This window comes from Acanthaster planci, linkage group LG13 (assembly GCF_054643075.1).
Source record: "Acanthaster planci isolate LZ-2023a linkage group LG13, COTS_SCS, whole genome shotgun sequence".
NCBI lineage: Eukaryota > Metazoa > Echinodermata > Asteroidea > Valvatida > Acanthasteridae > Acanthaster > Acanthaster planci.
This window is the reverse complement of record NC_141789.1, coordinates 734,148-756,573: the sequence shown is the minus strand read 5'-3', so window position 1 is coordinate 756,573 and position 22,426 is coordinate 734,148. Positions and strand designations below refer to the sequence as shown.

The window sequence follows — 22,426 nt, the reverse complement described above, 5'->3', positions numbered from 1 at the left end:
CCAAAAATAACTGGGAAATCCCAGAACACGCAATGCGCCATCACGTGACAGTTTCGACCAGTCAGCAACGGCTGGGAATTTCCCGGCTCACGCAATATTAATTCCAGTACACAGCCGACAAAATAACGCCCTTCCGCGTGTCCTGTGGGATGTGTACGTGTATGTAACCCTACGTTTTCCGAAAATTCCTGGCAGTTCCGAATCTCCTGTACTGCCGTCACGTTGAGTAGAGGGTCCGTCATACTAGTACTAAGAAGAGACATGCTTTCTCCAAGGTGCCGGTGAAAAAAATTATCCAGCGATCTTGCAATTAAGGCATCTGCAGTGTCGATCACCAAGTCATGGGTAGCCCTACTTCCCCCTGCTCGGTTTATGCAGGACTTCCGCGGAACGAATTCACTGAACGGAAACTAGGGGAATTGCCAGATAAATTATGCATTTATTTTCAAAAGAGGGGTGTTAGTCAAGGCTGCGATGTCGACAGTGTCTCAAGCATCGACTCCGGCACAAGTGACAAACTATGGATGAAAATTATATTCAGTGAGCCATCGGGTAAGTGACCGTCAAACTTCTCCTTATGTTCTTGTAGGCAGTTAACAGTTCATATTACGAAGCATGTGACGATGTGAGCCCAGGGTTAAAATAAACATAAGTACCCCCTCCAACAATAAAATGAAAGCAAGTAAATTCCAGATCACCTGATAAGCCTGAAGCCTGGAGGTGACAATTAGTTGACGCATGACATATAGTAATCCTTGCAGTTTTCAACACGAAGGGGGACCGTGCAAGATACAATGAAATATGACGAATAAGGGTTTTTTCCTACTGACAATGGGTCTGTTAGATTTTAACGAGAAACATTTTCTTGTAACTGAATATTCAAGTTGGCGAGATAGACCTACGGAAGGTTCGGCAAATAAACAAGGGAACACGACAGAGCATGCAGTGGATGTAGGAAAGGACACAGTAAAATTTCGAGTTGGTTAGCCTCAGCACGGCCTCAGGGGCCTTTCATTATTTGAATACTCACGGAGTACAGAATTTTTTTTGGCAAGGTAACCAGGAAACACGACACAGTAAAATTCTGAGTTAGTTTTTGCCGGTTGAAATATCTAAGAGTATGAAACCGAGGCTCGACGTAAAGTATAAGGCGATCATCAAAGGCGGCACGGTATAAAACGGATAGGCCCGTACAGACGACACGTGATCATGGTTATTCCCGAAATAATAAAAGTACTAGCTGCGTGCATGGCGAGACTTCTGAATGCAGGAACTCAGTGCTAGACAACGTACAAACGAAGCCCACGCTCAGTGCATGCTGGGTGCAGTCCCAATCCAAGGAGAATTCTCCGCCTGGCCGAGGCGCTTAAAAAGTAAAGATTCTTTCGAAAAGAGGGGTCTGTGTGGGTCAAGAATTTGTGGGATTATGTAAGTATGGCCCAGGATCATCTCTGCAGATTCAGGGGCACCCATCCGGGGTCAAAGCAAATGTGATTGAAAATTTGTCAGAAGAGCCTGAGAAAAGTGAGGTATGTCATTTGAAAAATGGCTGCTGAGAAGACTTCAAGTTGGGATTCACTTCTTGGGGGTGAGTTTGTTTTGGCGGATAATTAAAATATCCATCGGTTAACCTTCTAAAAATTGAAAATCAAATGAAATCTGTGGGACAAAACAACACGTTTTTTGTTTGAGAGGCCTCAGGGACACTCTTTATTTTACACTATTTTCAGTGGAGCTTGAATTAGTTCACTGCACCCTGCAAGTCCTTCCCTTTATGTAGACTATATGCAGTAAAAGGTGAAAATCTATCTAGGATATTAAAAGGCACTGACAACATTTGATGATTGAAATTAAAACATTACGTTCATGTTACGTATTAATTGACGATCGTAATAATATTGAAATCAGAAAAGTTTCAGAATGTTGCATGCAAATTACACTGTAGTATGTATTCTGAGGTTAATTTTAAGGAAAAGCCAGGCGCTTAAAAGGTGTACAGTTGGCATTATCTGTAAAAACTTACCTTTCTCCCATTAAGTAAAAGATTTTTTAAAGTTGTTCCATGCAAGGATCCTAGCAAAACGAAATTTGTTCCTAAACTTCACGTTCTTTATGCCTTCCATATTTGTTTGTTTAATTCAGAGTAACAAATGTATGTACTCTGAAAATGGATTGATTTAAACAAATTTTGAAGCAGCCACCAATTGGTCAATGTTAGTGAACCAACCGGCTGTGTAGCCTTAGGCCCTTTATGCAAACTATATCTAGCTAAATTTGGTTTTAGCTAAGGGGTTGGGGAATGGATGTCGCTGCAGACGTTCCCTCAATCCCTTTAAAATACACATTTCACCATGTGTTAGAGAGAGCCTGAAGAGTCGAGGCCTCAGAAAGACCGCAGATCTCCCTGGCCATTATTCTCTATACTCCATTTCATAAATAATTATGTTCCTTCTGGCTTTGGGAAAAAAGTACTGCTGAATGTGCGCACAGAAATGCTGTGAGTAAAAGCACATTAAAGACAAGATCCCTTTTGAAGTAGCAAAACTTGCAGCGTACCAACAACATGGTAAAAAGGTGCTTTGCTCGAATACAAACCACCCGCCTTCTTACCCGAGCACAAAATTCTAACATACGGTATACGACCATGGTTATGACGGATTGCATAATTGTAGTCTCTTGACAGGCTGTAGAGGATATACACCGAACATGAAAAATATATGCAGAGGAAGATATTGTCAAATAACAATTAGTTGGAATACAGATCTTTTTCTGAAATGCGGCCGATTCAAAAATCACAAGCCCTTGTACTATTTTGATTCTGTATATGCCTCAGAAACAAAAGTGCGGATCATGTGCAAATATAACAATGACCCAAAATTTAAAAATGCAGTGGGTGTTGTCTGTGAGCTGTTTTATGGGGAGATTTTACCCAATATTTACATTTATTGTTTCACAGGTGTTCAGCACGTGTTGTCAAAATCGGAACATGATTTGAAGGTGGATGGGTGGGAAATCATTCCCTTAGAGGTCAGGAAATCCTTTCCTTCAGACGAGTCGTCCCAGTCAGATGATAATGAGTCTTCTGACTTTGTAGACGCTGTGGACACGGTAAACCTTTGTGATTCATACATATTTAAACGGTCCAGTGTTTGTATGTTAATTTTGTATTGAATTATGACAGTTCGGTCAGGATAGAATACTACAAAGGAGTTACTTTTCCTCGAAAAAAATAATGACAAAAGTATCATTATAGATGAGACTTCACCCTATACCAAATGAACAATAAACATTAGTGGTTTTAATACACATAGAATGATATCAACAAAAGGGCATGGGCAAGTGACCGTCATAGAAAAGCAGGGTCTGCTGCACATGTGCACAACCAATCAGCAAGCCAGAAAGGTTTCCCGCCCAGCCAACAAAGCGGTTCATCACGGAATGCTGCCACCCTCAACCTTACTGCCCTTGCAGCATCGCTCAAGGATGAAAAAGTACGGATCATGTAGGGACTATGTGGCTTGAGATATCACTTGATACTTCTGTTTATGGTTACTGTGAAATGTGTGTAGAATCTCAGAGTGAACTGTGGAATGAAGAGAAAGTAGAGTAGAAATTATGAGACCCGCATTTGGATTAGTGGAAATCGGTCCATTCTGTAGGTATACCCCATATTGTCTTATTGATTCCATCATGGAAAGTTATTGATATATCAACTGCAATTGCACCATTTCAGACCCCTTCCGGTCCAGTTTCAACCCAACGTCCACCAAACTCTGGAGGAGGTTCTTCCACACAGTCTCTCAAAGACAGCACTGCAGGTGGAGAGATGTCTTACCAAGATACAACAGATGATGCCGATTTGTACGGCCCAGACCCCAAAGAACCATGCATAAAAAACGAGGTATCTAACTACAGTAGTCTCTACCTTTCTAATAGACTCTTTTCAGGTGTTGGCCATATTTAATTGAAAGCGAAGTGAATTTTTTTATTTGGGGAACCTGTGAGTTAAAAAAACGAAATAAAAGCCCATACCAGTTTTGATAATATTAAAAATCTTAAAATTCTCCATTCTTTCCATGAATTTCATGAAATCATGCATTACGAATAATTTATTGAAATCCTAACTTTTCCATGTTTACATGCAAAGATCGATTTGTCTGAGTTCTACTGCACTGATGTTATATGTACAGCGCGGAATCAGTCTTTGTGGAGGAAAAAGCAGATCAGCCATTCATGTGACGCGAAGGAAATGTCCCCCCAAGTTCAAAAATGAACGCTAAAAACTGCTTCGGAGGTTGAAAACTATAACTACTCCAAAATGGGTTCTTTCAACCAAGTTTTAGCGAGTAGAAAGAATTTCTCGTTCATTTTTTTCTAGTAAAAGGGATTAATATTAACCGCTTCTTAGTTGAAAGAAACAAGAAATTGATTTCAACCACTAAGACTGGGTTGACACAACCCACATTTTAGGTTGTTGCAGTTTTCAGCCAGCCTTGGGTTAAATGTTACTCAGGCAATTTTTCAGTGTAGCTTATTTAGCATCCCTTACGTAATGCATCCAGTAATTAAGTGCATTGGTACAAGATTTGAGAAAGATTCAGGCCCTCATTATTTTGTGAATGCAAAAAGAAAATAGCAGGAAATTTCTCTAATGGCACATGGGTTTGCTTTTTTTTCATCAATCAATCCTTCTCAATAACAACATTCACTGCAGGCTCCCACTATGAGGACAAGTTCTTCAGAAGAAGCTGTAAGTAATTATACGCGTGGTAAAGGCAGTGAAACCCAGGAACAAGGATCTTTTCAAGCTGAGACGGAATTATCTGCCGGCACCAGTAAGTAACACGTGGAATACTGATTATTAGATATTGGAATGCAGTTACATGTGCCATATGACTACCCACTCAATCCATATGACCAAAAGTTGATATCGGAAAGTGGTGGTCGCAAACTGCAAATGCTATCGGAGTCTCTAGTTGCTAATACTGTCGTGGCAAACATATAAAAAGGTGCTTTCATTTACGAGTGCAGTGTTTACTTATACAGTTGGAACCAGACACAGAAATTTAAGTTAACTCTTTATTCTGAACAGAATTATGTTCCAAATGAGTAACATTTTGGACTTAGATGTTCCCTTTCAGTTGAATATGAACCACCTCCAAACTTGCAAACATTTCCAGACGCTATTTTATTCTTTGTCTAATCTAGGTCGTAACCATCAGCCAGTTGATGGTAAACAGTGTCAGTTCACAGACAGTGGGAAAAAACAAAATGGCAGTTCTAAAAGATCTGAGCCTAAGATAGCAACAAGGCAGAATGATGCGGGCAAGCAGGAACGAGACGGTCATGTACCCCAAGAAATGGCCAAGTCCTCTGATGGCCCTGCTGTGCCGTCTGGTCATACCGGTAAGCGTAAGAGGAACCGCGGTAAGGTCAAAAGACAAAGCCCAAAAGAAAGCCCTGAGGAGAAACGGACAGCTCCAGAAAGGCAGGAAAACAACGAAGTTGGCTCACATCGTGATGATCAGGTGCAAGAGGTACAACTTTACGTTAACATTTCTTCAGTTTTATAATGGTACCTATTTTTAACAACAAATTAAAAAATCTCAAAATATGGAGGGCCTGATGTTTCAATCCTAGCAGAATCTTTCTCAAAGATAAAAAAAATGCTATCTAATTTTCTTTGCCTTTGAGAAAGATTCTGCTGGGATCGAAACGTCAGGCCTTCCATATTTTGAGATTTATATTTTAGGTCATTGTAGTCAGCAAGCAGTTTGTAGCAGTTTTGTATTACATATCTTTGGAACAAATAAATATTATTTATTTGTCAGTCTTAAAGACGTAACATGGATTGATTAGACTTTTCTCATTCTGTCTCCAATTTCTTCAGGGGGATTCACCAGATGGGCAGCAGGTTGAGGAGGAGCAAGAGGAGAAATTTGTTGAAGTTACAGGTTTCAGTCCTTCGTCAGAGGAAATGCTCAAGATGCATTTTGAGAATTCTAGAAGATCTGGAGGTGGCGAAATCGAAACCTGGGAACATGATGTCAAGACTGGAGCCATTCGGTTGACATACCAAGATCCATCACGTGCGTTGTTTTATTTCTGTTATTCCAGAAAATCGCTTGAAAGAAACCATCTGACCCATTTCTGCAAACGTGAAATGCATTTAGACTGAAAGTAAAGAGCTGTGGAATTGCAGTAAAAGTGCAAATTCCACAAATTATCCTCTGGATAGAAAAAGAAATCCAGCTTTCACAATATGAGGAATGAGATGAATTGAATCCTACAAAGCACAAATTAATTGAATCCTATACAAAGCACAATGAAACATTCTAAACATTTGTCTTGTATCAAGTTGTATGAGATCTCTTGGAAGACAGTGACAATTCTAAACAGTCATGTCGCACAGTGAAACTAATGTAAACTTCGAGTGAAAAACGGCGTGATACCGTTGTTCTGTTTTGTTTTAGTTGTCAGCAAAGTGATTGCCAAACAACATAAGGTTGGAGGAGCAACCCTGTCGGTGAGACTGGTTGTAAAGAAGAAGCCCCGCCCTCGTCCTGTCAATAAACGATGTCTGTTGCTGAAAGGAATTCCTGATGAATGTACCTCAGACCTTGTGGCAATGTTCGTTGAGAATCGATGTGGCACGGAGGACTTCGAAATACGATATGGTGAGATGCCCGGTACAGCTCTTTGCACATTCAACGAGGACATCGAAGGTATGTAGCACTCCTGAAAGCTATACATTTAAAAAATGCTCACATTTCTTTGCTCCTTTGGTATTGATCGTGATTATTCAATTCTTTCAAAGAGTGGACGTGATTCAAAGTAACAATGTGCAGCTTTGTTTAGAAAGATGACTTACGGCGAAGGACTATTCAGAATTTACAACTACTTCAAGAGCAGTATTCATTGATATTTACAGAAGTATTTTGTGCGTTTTGCCTTCTTTCCTGAATGTCTGTAGATCTGGAGAATGTAATTAAGAAGATTTCTTTGAAGAAGTTGAAAGGACTCTATGTCACGGCTGAAAAAGTACACGAGTCAGATTGTATCTTAGTGCAAGGTAAGATCTGACGTCAATGATGGTTATCTTGACAGTATCTAAGAGATATTAGATTATGACGATGGTAATTGATGAAATGTCGACGATGGTAATTGATGAAATGTCGACGATGGTAATTGATTAAATGTCGACACGTGTTATCCAGTGAGTCAATCCCAGATGTAATTTCATCGGAATGGCTGAATGCGTCACACATCAGAAGTTTCCGATTTATTGGTTAAAGGGTTACAATATTGTACTGTGGCTATAATTAATTGTATGTTCAGTTGTTGACAAAGCATATTGACTTGGACCTTTTAATCGTGTTCTGTATTTCTTTGCGTTGAAGGTGTCTCGTCGAGAGAGAGTTTGGAGATGATTGAGTTGTATTTTGACAACAAAAAGAAAAGTGGCGGAGAAGGCGTCAGGGACGTACAACAAGGGCCAGAAGAAACTCAGGCTATTGTTTTCTTTGATGACTGGAAAGGTATGTCAACAATAATTAAGAAAAGAGATTTTGCTTTTGAGAAGCCTGAAGTTCTAACGGTGAGTTTGGGGTTTGTTTATCTTTTTGATTTAAGATTCTTAAATCATTTGCTACGTAACCCATTCTACTTGTAACATGTATGCTTACTGAAGTTTTGATCAGAGTTACTCTTAAAAATCGAAGTGTTGTTTATTTTGTATAGTTATCAGAGATGTTCTTTCCAAGAAAGGACCCCACAAGGTTGGAGGTGTCGAGCTATCAGTTGAAGAGTACCATGAATGTCTCGGAAGGATAAGCCCGTTAGATGTCCCGACTCCGCACATCCCTAAGCCAGTCTCTGTACAGGTGCCACAAGCTTTCATGGAGTTTATCTTCGGACAAAAGGGGCAACACACAAGGAAGACTTTAGTTCAGAAGCTGAGCGACGTGAAGGCCTCTCTGAAATGGCCCGATGGTGACGACAAGACAGTAGCTAGGCTAGAGCCTCTACCAGAAGACGGGCAAAGGCAATCATCCTGGCTCAAATGGCCTGAAGTCGCACCTGAAGCTTTGAAGGACTTCCTGAACAGGTGTAAGTCTTCAAGGATCGCAATCCCAGTGCCATTGTGGAAAGACACTGTTGCTAAAATAGATCAGCATGGTACCAATGGCTTTTCCGTCGAATTGGATGCTACTCAGCACATAGTCCATCTGGTTGGAGTGCAGCAAGATGTTGATAGAGGAGCTAATGACATCAATAAAATCATCAAGGAATTGAAAGAAAAGGCGGAGTTTGAAGCCCAGCAAACAATACAAGACATAAAGTTAACAGCAGAGAAGCTTCAGCCTTTTATAATTTGTGGAATCAAGGAAAAAATTGAAAATGCCTATCCTGACTTGAAGATCACTATTACTGCCATGCAGGATAAAATCATGCTCAGGTTTGAAGGCACCCGAAAGAATGTACAAGAAGCAGAGCTGTTGATGCGGAGGGAAATGGACAGTCTTGAATGCATAGAATTTAAGGCGGGCAAAAACAAAGTGCAGTTTGTTCACATCCTTAAAGACAAAATCCATGAAATCTTAGGGTCGCAGGGAATTCGTGCAGCATGCAAGGGATCTGATGATGGCAAGATAATCATATCTGGTGCAACGAGGAAGGACGCAACCCAAGCCAAGGCTTACGTTGATCATGAAATAGTAGACGATGTCATTCCCATAAGAGGGAAAGCTACCTTGGATGTCCTTCAAAACCAAAATGGCCAAAAACTCCTTGATAGTATCAACAACCAGAGATTTGTAATGGCGGCTATCAGCAAAAATGGAGGTAAAACAAAACAATAACAAAAAAATTATTAAAATGATTTCGATTTTGTTACCTTAAGCCAAATCTTATTGTAGTTCAATTTCAGTGTTTCATGGGAAACTTTTAAATAGAGCGCGCTTCTCATGAGGGGTTGAAGAAAATGCGTTTTTGAAAGGTTCCATGATAAAATCTGTGTAAAGTAATTAGACTTATTAAATCACTGGTTAAAGTGTATTCTCCTGCATCTTAAAACAATTCATTTTCCTGTCCTTTATAACTGTAAAGAATTTTGATCTTTGTTGGTCTGCAGGCAGTGTTGTTGAACTCGCTGGATTCAAAACCAACATGGATGAAACAAAAAAAAAAATCGTCACTTTTTTGAAAGATAATGTCATCATGATGAGACCTATTAAAGCAAACAAGATAAAAATACGACTCATCACCACATTTCATGGCGCTGACCTGGTAAACCTCGAAAAGCAGAATGCCCCAAACCGTGTCAAAATCCAACCAGTGATGAGTGGTCACACCAAGGGGTTTACCATTCAAGGAAATGAAGAAGGTTTAGAGGCTGCAAGTCAGTTCTTGACTTCTCTGGTAGCAAGAATTAAGGAACAGCCTTATCCAGTCTCAAAGACCGGCATGGCTCAACTGTTCCGAGAAGATAAGGGGAGGAAGTTTCTGGAATCACTGGAAGCAGAGTTTCAGTGTGTGATCAGTGAGAATGTGGAAGAAGATGAGGTGGAAGTAGCCGGTTCAGGTGGAGCGCTGATGACCACAGAGGTACTTTGCCGATTTTCTCTACCAAATGGCTTCATTCTGAAAGTGTGCAGAGGCGATTTGACAAGGCAAAAAGTTGACTGCATAGTAAATGCTGCCAATGTGGAACTGAAACACGTTGGAGGACTAGCAGCTGCCATTATTGAAGCTGGTGAGTTTAGTGGAGTTCACTTCATTGCAATGACTATTGCTTCCTGTTTGTTTGACCTGAATTATGACCGCTTCTTTGTGTCAATCTGTTTCAGGTGGGAGAGTTATCCAGACCGAGTGTGAGCAGATACTGAAGGACATTCATCGCCGGGAACTTTATGTCGGTGAGCCTGTTTATACCTCCAGTGGTAGCTTACCCTGTAAGAAGGTCATCCACGTTGCAGGACCAAAATGGCCACACGGGAAGACAGCCAGACCGAAGACCGACGAGGAGCCAAGTTTTGAGGAGCATCTCCTTTATAATGGCGTATTCGATTGCCTGAAACTGGCAAACCAACTCAAAATGAAGTCCATTGCCATCCCAGCCATCAGTACTGGTGTATATGGCTTCCCAGTCGAGCTTGCCTCACGACAAATTCTCAATGCTGTGGCTTACTACATTCAGAATACGCTTAACCCTATCCTGACAGAGATCCACCTAACCAACAATGACCAACCAACTTGCAACGTCTTCAGACAGACAGTGATGGATCGATTTAAGCAGTTCCAGGAGGAGGAGGAGGTTCTTGGCTTTGATGTTGATGTAGGTGAGTAAACTTGAATTCGTAAACGTCTTTCTAAAATGCAGCCCCACTTTGCCAGTTCCTACAGAACTCATACAGTCGCTTAACGGAAACAAAACCTTGTACTTAATTAGTAAAATTATGCTTCAGCCCACAGTACTTACCCTATCAATATTTGTGTAACTTATTCTACACATATGGAATGAGGTAGTAAATGACATAGGTATAAAACTGTCTATTAACAATATCAGCATAGCTACACTGGCCTCATATTTGTTGGTAATGAACAGGCAGTGCTTTTCTTGCTTGGTTTTGATAACCACCTTAGGGTCCGCAGGTGCTAGTTGGGATACTCCTGTCACAGAAGATGATACACCTGTTCCTGCGCCTGCACCAAAGTTTACTGCATCAGGACAGAACACACTGACAACAAATGAAGGCATTAACATAACACTGAAGAAAGGAAGCATCACCAACGAAACGGTAACACTTTGCTTGTCACACATTTATTAACAAAATTCAAAGTTTGTAAAGGTAGCTGATTCCTGATTTCATCGGAATATTGCGTACCAACCTCTCGTAAGTCTGACCAATAATACTTGGCTTTTGCAGCAAGAAACTTTTCTTATTTAGGTGCAGATGTTTCTATCGTTTTGATATACCAGGTTGATGTGACTGTTAACACCGCGGGATCTGACATGAAACTTAATAATGGGAAGGTGTCACAGACAATACTGCAAGTAGCTGGGTTATCAATACAGCAGGAATGTGATGCACTGACTGCAACTCGAGGCAAAATTCCTTCAGGGGACTTCATAGAGACAGGACCAGGTGCTCTCACCTGCAAGAAAATCTACCACTGTGTCTGTGCAGGTTACCAACCAGGGGTATCAGAGAAGGTGAGAGTAATTTTGTCAAGGAGCTTAGGCTTGGGCATCACGTGATGTTGGCAATATTAATTAAATTTTTGTCGAAACTTGCAGGCTGGTTGTAACCAATGAGATTGGCTTTGAAATTAATGCTAGAACTGGTTAGGCCGATACATATAACCATAATCTTGTCAACACAATCCAAATTTTAAAAATAGGCAATGAAGGAGACGGAAGAGGAAGTGATATGTGAGTGTTTCAATTTTATGTATCAGGCCCTGAAGAAACTTATCCTTAGGTTAATGGAGCAAGCTGAGCAAAATGAAATGCTGTCCATCGCCATCCCAGCACTCGGCACAGGCAACTTGAACTACCCAGCAGGTGTTACTGCACAGGTTATGTATGAATCCATCTTGGAATTCAGCAATCTACATCCTAACGGTGTACTGAAGGATGTCCGGTTTGTGGTATACGACAAAGATGCCAGTACTATCCAGGTATTAGATAATGAATTGATTTATATTGAAATAATGTGCCCCGTTGATGGGATTTGCTTTACTATACATGCATTAGCCACTCGGTCATCATCTTCTATTTTTTTTAAACAACAAAATGCCCAAAGATGCCAAATGTTGTTGGTAACATTGTGAGATTTTCATTTGATTGTAAGTTTACACTGAAAATACATGGCATCCATCCGCAATTTCATCAAGGATAAGAGACCACTCATATGAACAGAGTTGTGTTGCCAATTTTTATTACAATATTGCAAATCTTTTTTGTGTTAAAGGGTTTTGAAGGTGAAATTCAACGTCTGTTGACCCCTGGAATATCTAGGGGAGCTACGGGTTACGCCCCCACTGGCCGCAGTAGGAAGTTGAAAAAGCCTGGATCAGCATCAAGTAATTAATTTTCCACTTCTACTGTACTTCCCTCGTCTTCCCTTTGTTTTTTCCTCTTGCATTGTTTCCTCCTCAACTGCAAAAACCAAAGTCATGCCAGAAAGTAACACGTCTCTGGTTTTAGTTTGCCAACTGGAACTTTATCAGAACAAACTTAGAATGCTGTTTTTCTTTATTAGCTCTTCCACCTTTGACGTTGTCATCATCAATTCCAACGACAGTGTGTAAGCTCCATTGTCTTCAAGGATTTGCTTATTTAGAGAGAAGAAAACCTGTTGGCTTTTCTTGATTTTTTCTAAGCTCCTACTGATCGTCAGTCCTACTCAGAGATACGGCGTGATCACACAGGGATGCTACAGACCAAGATAGGATCCGTTTGTCTTCAGGTTGGACAAGGGGATCTGGTTAAGGAAACAACTGATGCCATCGTCAATAGCGTGGGACCAGGTTTGGATTTACAAGGTATTTCTGTTTAATATCCTGCTTTTTGTTTCCAGGAACTAGAATAGGACGTCTAATATCAAGCAGTTCAAATGCAATGCAGCCATTTCATGAGGGAAGAAACATGTGCTTGGCCACTGAAGACTAGATCAGGAGAATGGGTGGTTATTTATAAGGGCCGCACCACAGACTGGGAATGTTAAAAAAACAACCATACAAGTCAGATAGCAATTCCAAATGTTCACAAATATAATATGAACTACAAATCAATCATGCTGTACCTGAAATTCGAGTCATAAGTATTATAGCTGTCAATATTTCTATTGTTTCAAACTTGCCCATATATTTGGAAAAAATGTAATAGTAGGGTACACTTTGAAAATTGCTTTATTATTATAGGACCCGTTTCTAAGGCTATCCTGGCTCACGGCGGAAGTGTTCTTCTCGACGAGTGTCAACTGCAACGCAAAAAAGGTGAATGTTTATGTGCCATTTTACTCAAAAAGCACTTTCATTTAAAAGAAAGAAAAAAGAAAAGTATTTTTCTTCTTTTTACCTGTATATAGTTGAAAACTTGATTTTCTGAAACAAAATTATTTTAGCATATTGCGTTACCATGAAAAGTAAACCATTCATTGCTCGTCAAAAGTAAAAACCATGATTGTCAAAGCCATTCTGCCTTAGAAATGAGAAAGTTAAAGAGCAAGATGAAGACGTATCGGCACATCTGTGAAAGAATTTTCTCAAATACACCAATCTTTAACAAGCAGTTGTAGGCCCTATTTGTATAACACACATTTTCCTTTGTTATATATTTCTTTTATAACATTCTGTCATAACAGAGCCAAAGAAACTTGTCTATGTCACTACTAGTGGATCACTTCAGTGCAACTCTATATTTCATGTCGTCACCCCTCAAACTCCGGAAGAGATAAAAACTATCGTGTTCAAGACATTGAAGCAGGCAGAGGAAGGCAAATTGAAGTCAGTGTCCTTTCCAGCCCTGGGCACAGGTAAAACACGTTATATTAGGTTTTAAGTTAATTTAAACTCATCGACGAAATGAATTTAGGAACTTGTAGATCTTTCACACTAAAACGGGACGACAGAAAGTAGATTAGATGACTTGTAATACATGGATTTACACGATAGATTTCTATTGAGTCCAGTTGACTGAATTTTCGGATTTTTTTACCCTAGGCAAAGCAGGTCAGTCTGTGGAGGACTGTGCCAATGCCATGTTGAAAGCTGTTGGTGAATTCGCAGTGCAGAGGAAACCGCGCCATCTCCATCTCATCCGTTTGGTTATTTTCCTGCCAAACATGGTCAGTGGTTTTCAGGATGCTTTGCACAGGGAAGTTGGTACTTCCTACAAAAAACAAAAAGGCTGGCTGTCTAAAGGCCTAGGTAAGTAAACCTTTTGATTCCATTTAGGTTCAGTTACCCTATCAACAAAATCACTACGTACAGTCTTTGTTTCACTTTTTGAATGGGGTACTATTTATTAAATTGTTGTCCTTCTTGCACTTTACATGTTTGACAAGTGTATTTAGTCCCTTTGTTAAAGAATACCAAGCAAGTCTAGACATTTTGAATTCCCACATCAAATTCTGACTTTATTGTATATGTTATGGTCAACTGACAATAGCATGGAAGATTATTGCACCTCTGTCCAATTTGCTCGACAGATTTGGCCAAATCCGCCTTGTCCACTCTCTCTAGTGGCACTGCAGCTGCGGATGAGTTATCCGAGGAAGAAAGCCTTCAAGAAACAATCATTCTTAATATATGCGCCATGGACATGTCCTCTATAAGGAAGGCTGTCGACAAGATCGACCAGTTCCAAAGTGAAGAATATATGTCAGAGGTATACATGTATCTTGTTTTTAACGCTGCTTTGTTGCCTTCAAAAATGCTCAAATTCATGAAATTAAAGGTTTTATGAATTAGCAAGACGAATTGAAATTAAAAGGCTCAGCCTTTTAAGTGTAGGATCACCATTTTTGCAAACTTGCAGTTTGGGGACTGTAACTACCACGAAATTAACCCTAAGAATCCATAACCCTTTAAGCCCCAGAAGTGCCAGCTGGGCTCAAAGTGGCATGCGGTTTCTTTACCAACGAGCCTCTACTGCACACGATTTAATTGTCACTTCTTTACCAACGTGCCTCTTTGGCACACATACCAAATGCCAGCAACAGAAATGTAAATAGCGCTCTGTCCCGTTTGACATCGTCTCGAGCGCTCTGATTGGACGAGATGGCTTGGAGACGTGCTTGGCGCGTCCTTACAAAAACCACAAGAGGCGAAATGGCCGCGCTTCGGACCGTCGTCGACGAAATTTTAGCAGATAGTGGCTCCGAAATATCCTTGGATGAAACTTCCTCCTTGTCCTCATCAGGAGAAAGTGATGATGAATTAATGGCGGCCATATCATTCAGCACATCAAAGCCACCGGGCACCCACAAGCCGAACTTCAGGTAGGCCTAAGGCATACACATGTCATGCATGTACAACCTTGCAGCTAGACACTTTGTAGTCTCAGTCATTCATATCATTATCATTACAATGTATTGCATTTTATAGCCACTAGCAGGCTTGCAATATTTTTTCCCAATGTCCGGAATGTGTCACGAATCCTAATTGCTAATCAAGGAAAAGGAAGGATTCCAATCTTTATTCTTTAAACCCTGAAATGTACTGTGCCGTCTCAATGCAGAGTAACTTGTCATGGTTTCTCAGCGGAAATTAAACATATTAAAAGATCACCCTCTTACTGGCATATCGTACGGAAAACAGAACACGCTTACTTTGGTAGAATGCCACTTTGAGAGTTAGTGTATATAACCAAACGTGCGGTGAATCAAGATTTAGTTTACAGGCAGTGTGCCATGAATAGGCATTGCGATCAAACCCAAATCAGGGAAACCCCATCTATTACCTCTTCAATGAACAGCTGAATAAAACCTACCTACCTAATTCCTAATTCCTTAGTCCTAATATTATTTTTCAATAATGCAGGACTGGATGGCAAGCAACCTCCACTTTAATACCAAAAGCCACTACCTGTGAACTTCACGGAAACGACTGGGTGTAGCCTTCTTCTGTGGAGCAGTTTGGCAATTGCTGATGAGGGAGACCAACTGCTATGCAGATCAGACGCTATCTGCAGAATCTGCTAACACTCGGTGTACTTGGGTGGAAGTAACTTAGCATCACAAATGTGTCAGTACTTTAGACATCATCATAGATCCCTGAAATGGTGGAAACAAGTTTTCTTTGCGATTCTTGACATCTGTTTGCTTAATGCTACCATCGTGTACAACGGCATCCCCACAGAGCGGCTGCTCACTAGCTTAGATTTCAGGGTCAAGGTAATCGATGAACTATTGTCCACCTGCAGGACGAGAAACTCAACACCACATGCCCCCTGAAACTGCAATCCTTTCAAGTGGACATTATCCCGGAAGAAGTAGGCAAGGCCAAAAACGGAACTGTGTTGTTTGTATAGTACGAGAACCCAACGTAAGCAGACTCGTATGATTTGTAAGAATTGCCAGAAACTAATTATGCCATGCTTTGAAACATTTCACAATGTGCGTTAACATAGACTCGGGTAGTTTAGATTGTGCCCGCCCCCTTCAACCACCCCCAATCTCCCCCCTCCTTCCAATGTAGCAGTGGATCGCTCTGGACGCGCACCAGCCTTTAACGCAACATTGGATGGGGGCGCGGGGCATCAAGTAGCTCCCAGAAATCATTTAGAGGTCTGGAAAGTCCATTTAGCAGCAGAGTATAAGATATATCAATGAAAACTCAGTTTTTCAGACCAGTCTCAGAGGGTTTGTATACAGGGTGTCAAATGAACTTTGTGTTCTATTTATACAAGCCTATGCTTATTTAACAGCCTCATGCTATTTTCTGTTGTCATTTGTATATTGACTGCTTTTATTTATCTTATAAGCTCTAATCTCTCTTAATTAAGTACAAGTATGTGTAAAAGGTTATTTATATCCACATTGCTATTTTCAATGTACTTAGTTTCTTAGATTTCTGATGTATTGTCGCTTATCCATTTTGTCAATTTCTATGTATCAAGCTCCCTTAATTATCAATGTAAATTTTATTAAGAGTACGGAATAAAACGTTTTCTTGAATCTTGATACATTGTGTGTGGAACTCTTTCCCGTGCTTTTTACCCAAAGAATTAAGTAAAATTCTGCTTATTGGATATTATTCAATGGGGTGTCATTGCAAGAGTGGTCTTTCATGATCTCGACTGGTAAGGACGCTATACACTGAAAGTTGCTGAATTTTGCCTGGTAAGCAAGGGAACTTGCATGGGAAAAAAAGTGTGGTAAGGAACCCATGAATGACCAAAAAGGTGGTGTGATCTGCAAAAACCGTTCACATGGTGAGCTTTGTCATTTCGGTGCATATCAAGTTCTAATTGATCTTGACATTGTCCTCTTTTCAAAACTGATTAATTTGTAAATGTAGACAACCTTGATTCATGTTATAAACAACCCAGAATCATAAATGTAATACATCTAAAAACAAGAGGTTGTCCATTCAGTTGAATTTTGTATGCACGCATATTACAAAGCTCACCAAGGATTTTCGCAGATCACATTACATTTTTTATCTTCTATAACTAGGATTCAGGCTATCGTAAGTAACTTTTAGCTGCGTTGTAAATGCTTTTAGTTTTAGCATTTTTTCTTTCTTTTACAGGATCGACCTGATGACCATGGAATGATAGGCAAGATGACGGATGAACACATTGCTGAAGTCAAAGCCATTGAAAAGAAATACAATGTATGTTGCCTTCATTTAATTTCAATCAACATTGAGCGGAGAGATGAAATAATAGTTGAGGCACTTTCATAATGTAAGGCTGAATTATCAATATTTGGCACAACAACGCGAGTTACTAAAGTTGAAGCACGATATGCACCACATCACAGAATTTCGCACGTGTTTGTCTCGTACGGATATGCCAGCCATATCCCTTCCGTCCCTGAAAATCTGCTAACATTGAATCTTTACAGGGTTAATAGGAACGTTAAAGATGTCACAAGTTTGGAGGAATCAGGTAGATTCCGTGCAAAATACCGTGGAAGTTTATGTTGAAACTATGTGAATGGAAATGATATGAAATTGTTAACAGTTACAATCAACCCCAAAGTTCCGACGGTGAAGTGTTTGTACGGTTTAAAACATGTTTTTATGTCACGTCCATTTTCTTTGTTCAGCGTGAATTATATTGAAGATATGCTTAGTTAGATTAATAACCCCCAGTTCAGTCAATTATGTTCTTTCCAAATTGTTACAGGTGAAAATATCATGCCCTCGTGGCAAGTGTGTCCGAGTTCAGGGTCGTGTAATCAGTGTGAAGGATGCTCACATCCAGATTCAAAAGATGTTCACAAAAATGCAAAAAGAGGAGCTCGAGGCTCAACGAATTGAACTCCTGTCTAAACAAGTTAGTAAGCACATTCTTTCAAAAGTTTCTTGTGATAATACGAAGCTTTTGTTTGCATATTTATTGAAGTGTTTATGTTTCAAATTGCACTTTCTGAACATCGAGTTGAAGTCATATCTAGATCTTGTGTGTTTTTATAAGTATTAATGTTTACCCCACAGGTACAGTGGAAGTACAGTACACCACATGGAGTAGAAGCATATGACCCTGAAGTGAATACTCTCATAGAGGATGCCTACAATAGCAAACGTCCCTCCGTAACCTTGAATCTAGAAGAAGGAAAAGTAACAATCCATTTCAAGGATATGCAGGAGGTTTCAAGGGCAGGGACTCTCAATGTTCACAGAATCGACTTGACAAAAGGTGTGTCGGTTTTTCACCTCTGTTCCTCATCCTTAGTGCATTAGTTGGTAACATGCCATTTCCTGATTACTTTTGGCCAACTGCTTAAATGAGACACAAATCATTTCTCCAGCCGTTTCTTCAGCCAGGATTGTTTTCATACATTGTGAAAAAATGGATCTTTGAAGTTTAAAATTTCTTTACACCCGCACTTCTGGCCAATTATGTTTATATACGCTTGAAAACTCCACACCTATATTCCTGGCTACATTTCTCTATTGTTGCAGATTAATCAAACCATGCATTAGCCTACGTTTGCAATTTTGTTTACATGAGAATGTGCATAAATTTCAGTTAAAGGTGCACAGGAATAGGTAAAGTCTAACAAATTACTTAAATCGATTATAAAGATGAACAAAGAAGTTGACTGGAGTGGGATTTGAACCTGCGGCCTCTGGAATACCGTACTAGTGCTCTACCAACTGAGCTACCCAGCCCTATGTTGGTGGCTCTTCCCATTTTTCAATATCTCGGTTCGGGGGACATTACTTACATCAAGTCTTCCTCTAGTAAAATTGTTCAGTTTCAGTCAAGGTACATGTATACGTAAACTTTGGACCACAACCGAATATACATCCATTTACCGGTATAATACCCCAAGTTTTAAACAAATGTAATTCCATGAGTATTGAACTACGAAGTGTTTGATACCCTTTTACCGACTAATCAGTGAGTGGTACGCTGATTGACTCACCAACAAGCGTTGTGTTCTTTTCCATCTACGTATGTTACTCAGTTGCTGCCTTTGAAATGCCGTCCAACTGGATTCCTATGGGGCAAAATGAACACTTCAAAATGGCACCACTGACTGCTGGCACAAACGAATACATCACTGTAGAAACACAGTTCAATGCAACTATGGCAGGCCATCAGATTCAAGAGGTAAAAAGTTTTGATCTAGTTAAGAAAATTTACTTTATATATACCGACCTTTGTCGCCTTTTCCGTTAAAGTATTTTGTACACGTCTGAGTAGAAGGAGGTTTGTTTGTTATAGTTTTTAAAAATCGAATTGGTGTACGTTATCTATCTGACTCATTGATTTCCCCTATACACATCCTGCTTGGCTCAAATGTAGCTTTCCACGAATGAACAACGTGGTTTGTTTTGTAAAAACCTTTGCTTGATTCAAGATGTATCACATGAATTGTCTTCCACGCTTCTACGAATAGATACAGAGAGTTCAGAACAAAGACCTATTGATGCAATACCAAGCCCGCAAGGCAGCGATGGAAGCTCGTCTCGGCCGACCAGACGTTGAAAAGACACTGTACCATGGGACTGATGAGACGACAAGTGACAAGATCAACAAGCAGGGATTTAATCGCAGCTTCTGTGGCAAGAATGGTAGGAGCATTCAGTTTAGATGAAATAAGTTAGAATTATCTACACAGTCAGCCAACGGCAATGGTTCTTTTTCTCATCAGGTTGAGATCAACGCACGAGTAACGATATTATAAAACATTAAACTTTCCATACGAAACTTGGAGATTGACTTGCTTTCGTTAATAAATAGTGTTTTTTGTTCTATACAAGGTAAATTTATTCAATAAACTAAATCAATTAATTGCTCTTTTTCAGCAACTGCTTACGGAAATGGAACCTACTTTGCTGTGAATGCTAATTACTCTGCACAGCCCCAGTATGCAAAGCCCAATGCTAGTGGTGTAAAGCATGTATTCGTGACAAAGGTCCTAGTTGGAGATTACACCAGAGGGAGTCACGGTATGATAACTCCTCCAAACAAGCCGAGTCATCCAGATCAACAGTATGACAGTGTGGTTGATAACATAAACCAGCCCAGCATTTTTGTCATCTTTCACGATGCACAAGCCTATCCAGAGTTCCTCATTAAATTCACATGAGTGAGCCAGGCTTCGATCTGATAATTGAGACTTTGGAATGTGTGAAATCATTTGACACGTTGCTTTCCATTACACAAAAGATCTAATTTGAATCAGTATGAAAACTGACATAATATGGACAGTTTTATTAGCCAGTTCGTGGTATTGTGCGGTCATGATGTGACACCCGTGGCGATACCATGGTGACCAGATATTGTGGCATACAGCGACGGGAATTTTTAACATTTAGTCAAATGAACTTATGAAGATTTAGTGTGGTAAGTGCTTGTTTGCTTTCCCTATGGACCAATTGAAACCTGTTTAGGCCTACTCAGTGTATATAATCACGCTTGTGTTTTTCACAAGCCTTCGGAAGCAAACTCTGAGTATACAGTAGTATAATACATGTCGAGCAGGGCAAAACTCCCAAATTAATTAACATCTCCCTGGCACAAATCCATCCTTTGAAATAATTTAAAGCATTGCTAAAAAGTTATATCATTTAAAATGAGGACTTTGATCATGAAGAGTCAGATGAACAAGCACATGAAATAATCAAGAAGGAAAAAAATCGAAATTACTCATTTCTTTCAAGAGGTGTTTTGTCGCTCATAGTATTTGCACTTGTTCACTTGTAAAGCAGGATTAAATTGGGTACGGGAGATTGGTATGGAAAACTCTGTGATTGAGTTGCTTATTAAATTAATCTTTTGTACAGAATAAAAATCCGAGCGTAAAACATTTCCTCATACATGTTGGAAATTTGAAAGAAATTTGAGAGCGAGTTGATGTATGAGAGCATTTCGATTTATCGTCATTCTGTTCAAACTGTACTTGGTGTTCAATACTTGCCCTCTAAAACACTATTTTTTGTCATTTGCAATAATGCCGATAGACATTTAGAACTTTAGCAAAAACATCACACCTAAAACTAATTCTGGTTTATAGTTTTAACAATGCACGTTTACGTGTTTATCATACCTGATGTCTGTCGGCATGTGCTTCATTTATCTATTATTTTTTAGATATACGTGTTTACAAAGAGTAATCATGATGGTTTTCGCAGTCACAGAGGTCATATTGCGTCAAGTAATATCTTTGTGGTCCTTCAGATGAATTTGAAAATACTGGTAGCTGTGTTTAGTGATATGCTCGTAATATTAATAATGTTGAGAATATTTGTCGAAGCTCCTAGCCTTAGAGGTAAATCTGTGATTAGAAGTTTGAGACCCTTCTCTGAATGTGCAACATTTTATTGCATAAAAATGTTAACTTCGAACTTAATTTTACAAAAAGATCTTTCCGGCCAAGAAGTGATTACCACCATCAAGATTTTTTCAAGATAATTTCATTCTACCCATTTTTCGCAATGTATACGTTACTCAGCATATCACCCATATTCAATAATGATCATAAGAATGTTTAGTGTCACAATATTTAGAAAGTTTTTCTTTTTACTCCGAAGTTGTAAAACCGATTATCCCAGATAACATGTTTGATGTATTTTAACGTAGATGTAATTTTCCTTTGACTTTAAAACGCAAAAGTGACTAATGTTTAATTTTTTTATGCTTGTTTGTTGAAGTATGGCAATTATATACCGATCCAAATAATTGATCAATCGCTCTTAATTCTTGATTCATTAAGATTTCAAATCGTAGCATGTACAAAGAGGGTACAATTAACCTGTTATTGGAAGAGTACAGCAGAATCATAAATACCCTATCTTTAACTTAAGCCTCTGAAGTAAAAGCAAAAGCTCCTCCGAGCTAAATCTAAAATATAGGACACAATAAAAGTGAAAAAGTCCAAAGGAATATGTAAGAATAACAGGCACTTTTGCTTCGTGCAGTGATATGATTACGAATCTTGTAAAGGGCATAAACGGCAAAATGAAGTGAATAAAACACTGTGAAGTAACCCTTCTGAGAGAAGTCCGTGAGCCTACAACTCGGTTGTTCAGAGAGCATGCGCAGTTGTGCTTGTGCATATATTACGTCTTCTCATAGCGCAGTTTTCTGCCACAGGCATAATTAGGTGGAGCTTTCGAGACACCATTAACTCATCTTTGAAACATTTATAGTCTTCATCTCCAAGATTTGCTGTACATTTGCCTGAAAAGGCCACGTGAACAGAGCAAATGCACTTTGAGGAAACATGCATTAGAA

The 22,426-nt window shown here is 39.6% G+C and overlaps 1 protein-coding gene across 6 annotated transcripts; it reads left to right on the top strand.

The window, feature by feature from the left end:
• The first annotated feature begins 105 nt into the window (after positions 1-105).
• Positions 106-22,192, top strand: LOC110979859 (protein mono-ADP-ribosyltransferase PARP14-like). 6 transcript variants are annotated; one of them, XM_087144906.1, is made up of 28 exons: positions 107-552; positions 2,957-3,108; positions 3,312-3,491; positions 3,734-3,901; positions 4,715-4,835; positions 5,209-5,504; positions 5,891-6,089; positions 6,474-6,725; positions 6,974-7,072; positions 7,401-7,538; positions 7,741-8,844; positions 9,134-9,754; positions 9,849-10,340; positions 10,645-10,799; positions 10,982-11,215; positions 11,461-11,682; positions 11,976-12,087; positions 12,388-12,549; positions 12,928-13,002; positions 13,371-13,541; positions 13,729-13,935; positions 14,217-14,395; positions 17,263-17,346; positions 17,864-18,013; positions 18,175-18,376; positions 19,152-19,297; positions 19,587-19,761; positions 19,996-22,192. In XM_087144906.1, exons 1-28 carry the CDS (start codon positions 342-344, stop codon positions 20,277-20,279), a joined length of 6,591 nt encoding a protein of 2,196 aa, XP_087001032.1. In that variant the 5' UTR covers positions 107-341; the 3' UTR covers positions 20,280-22,192. The 6 variants fall into 6 exon arrangements, 5 of the variants coding, with proteins under 5 accessions (XP_087001034.1, XP_087001032.1, XP_087001031.1 ...); XM_087144905.1 differs by having other exon boundaries at positions 5,209-5,537; positions 10,654-10,799; XM_087144904.1 differs by having other exon boundaries at positions 5,209-5,537.
• The last annotated feature ends 234 nt before the right edge of the window (positions 22,193-22,426 follow it).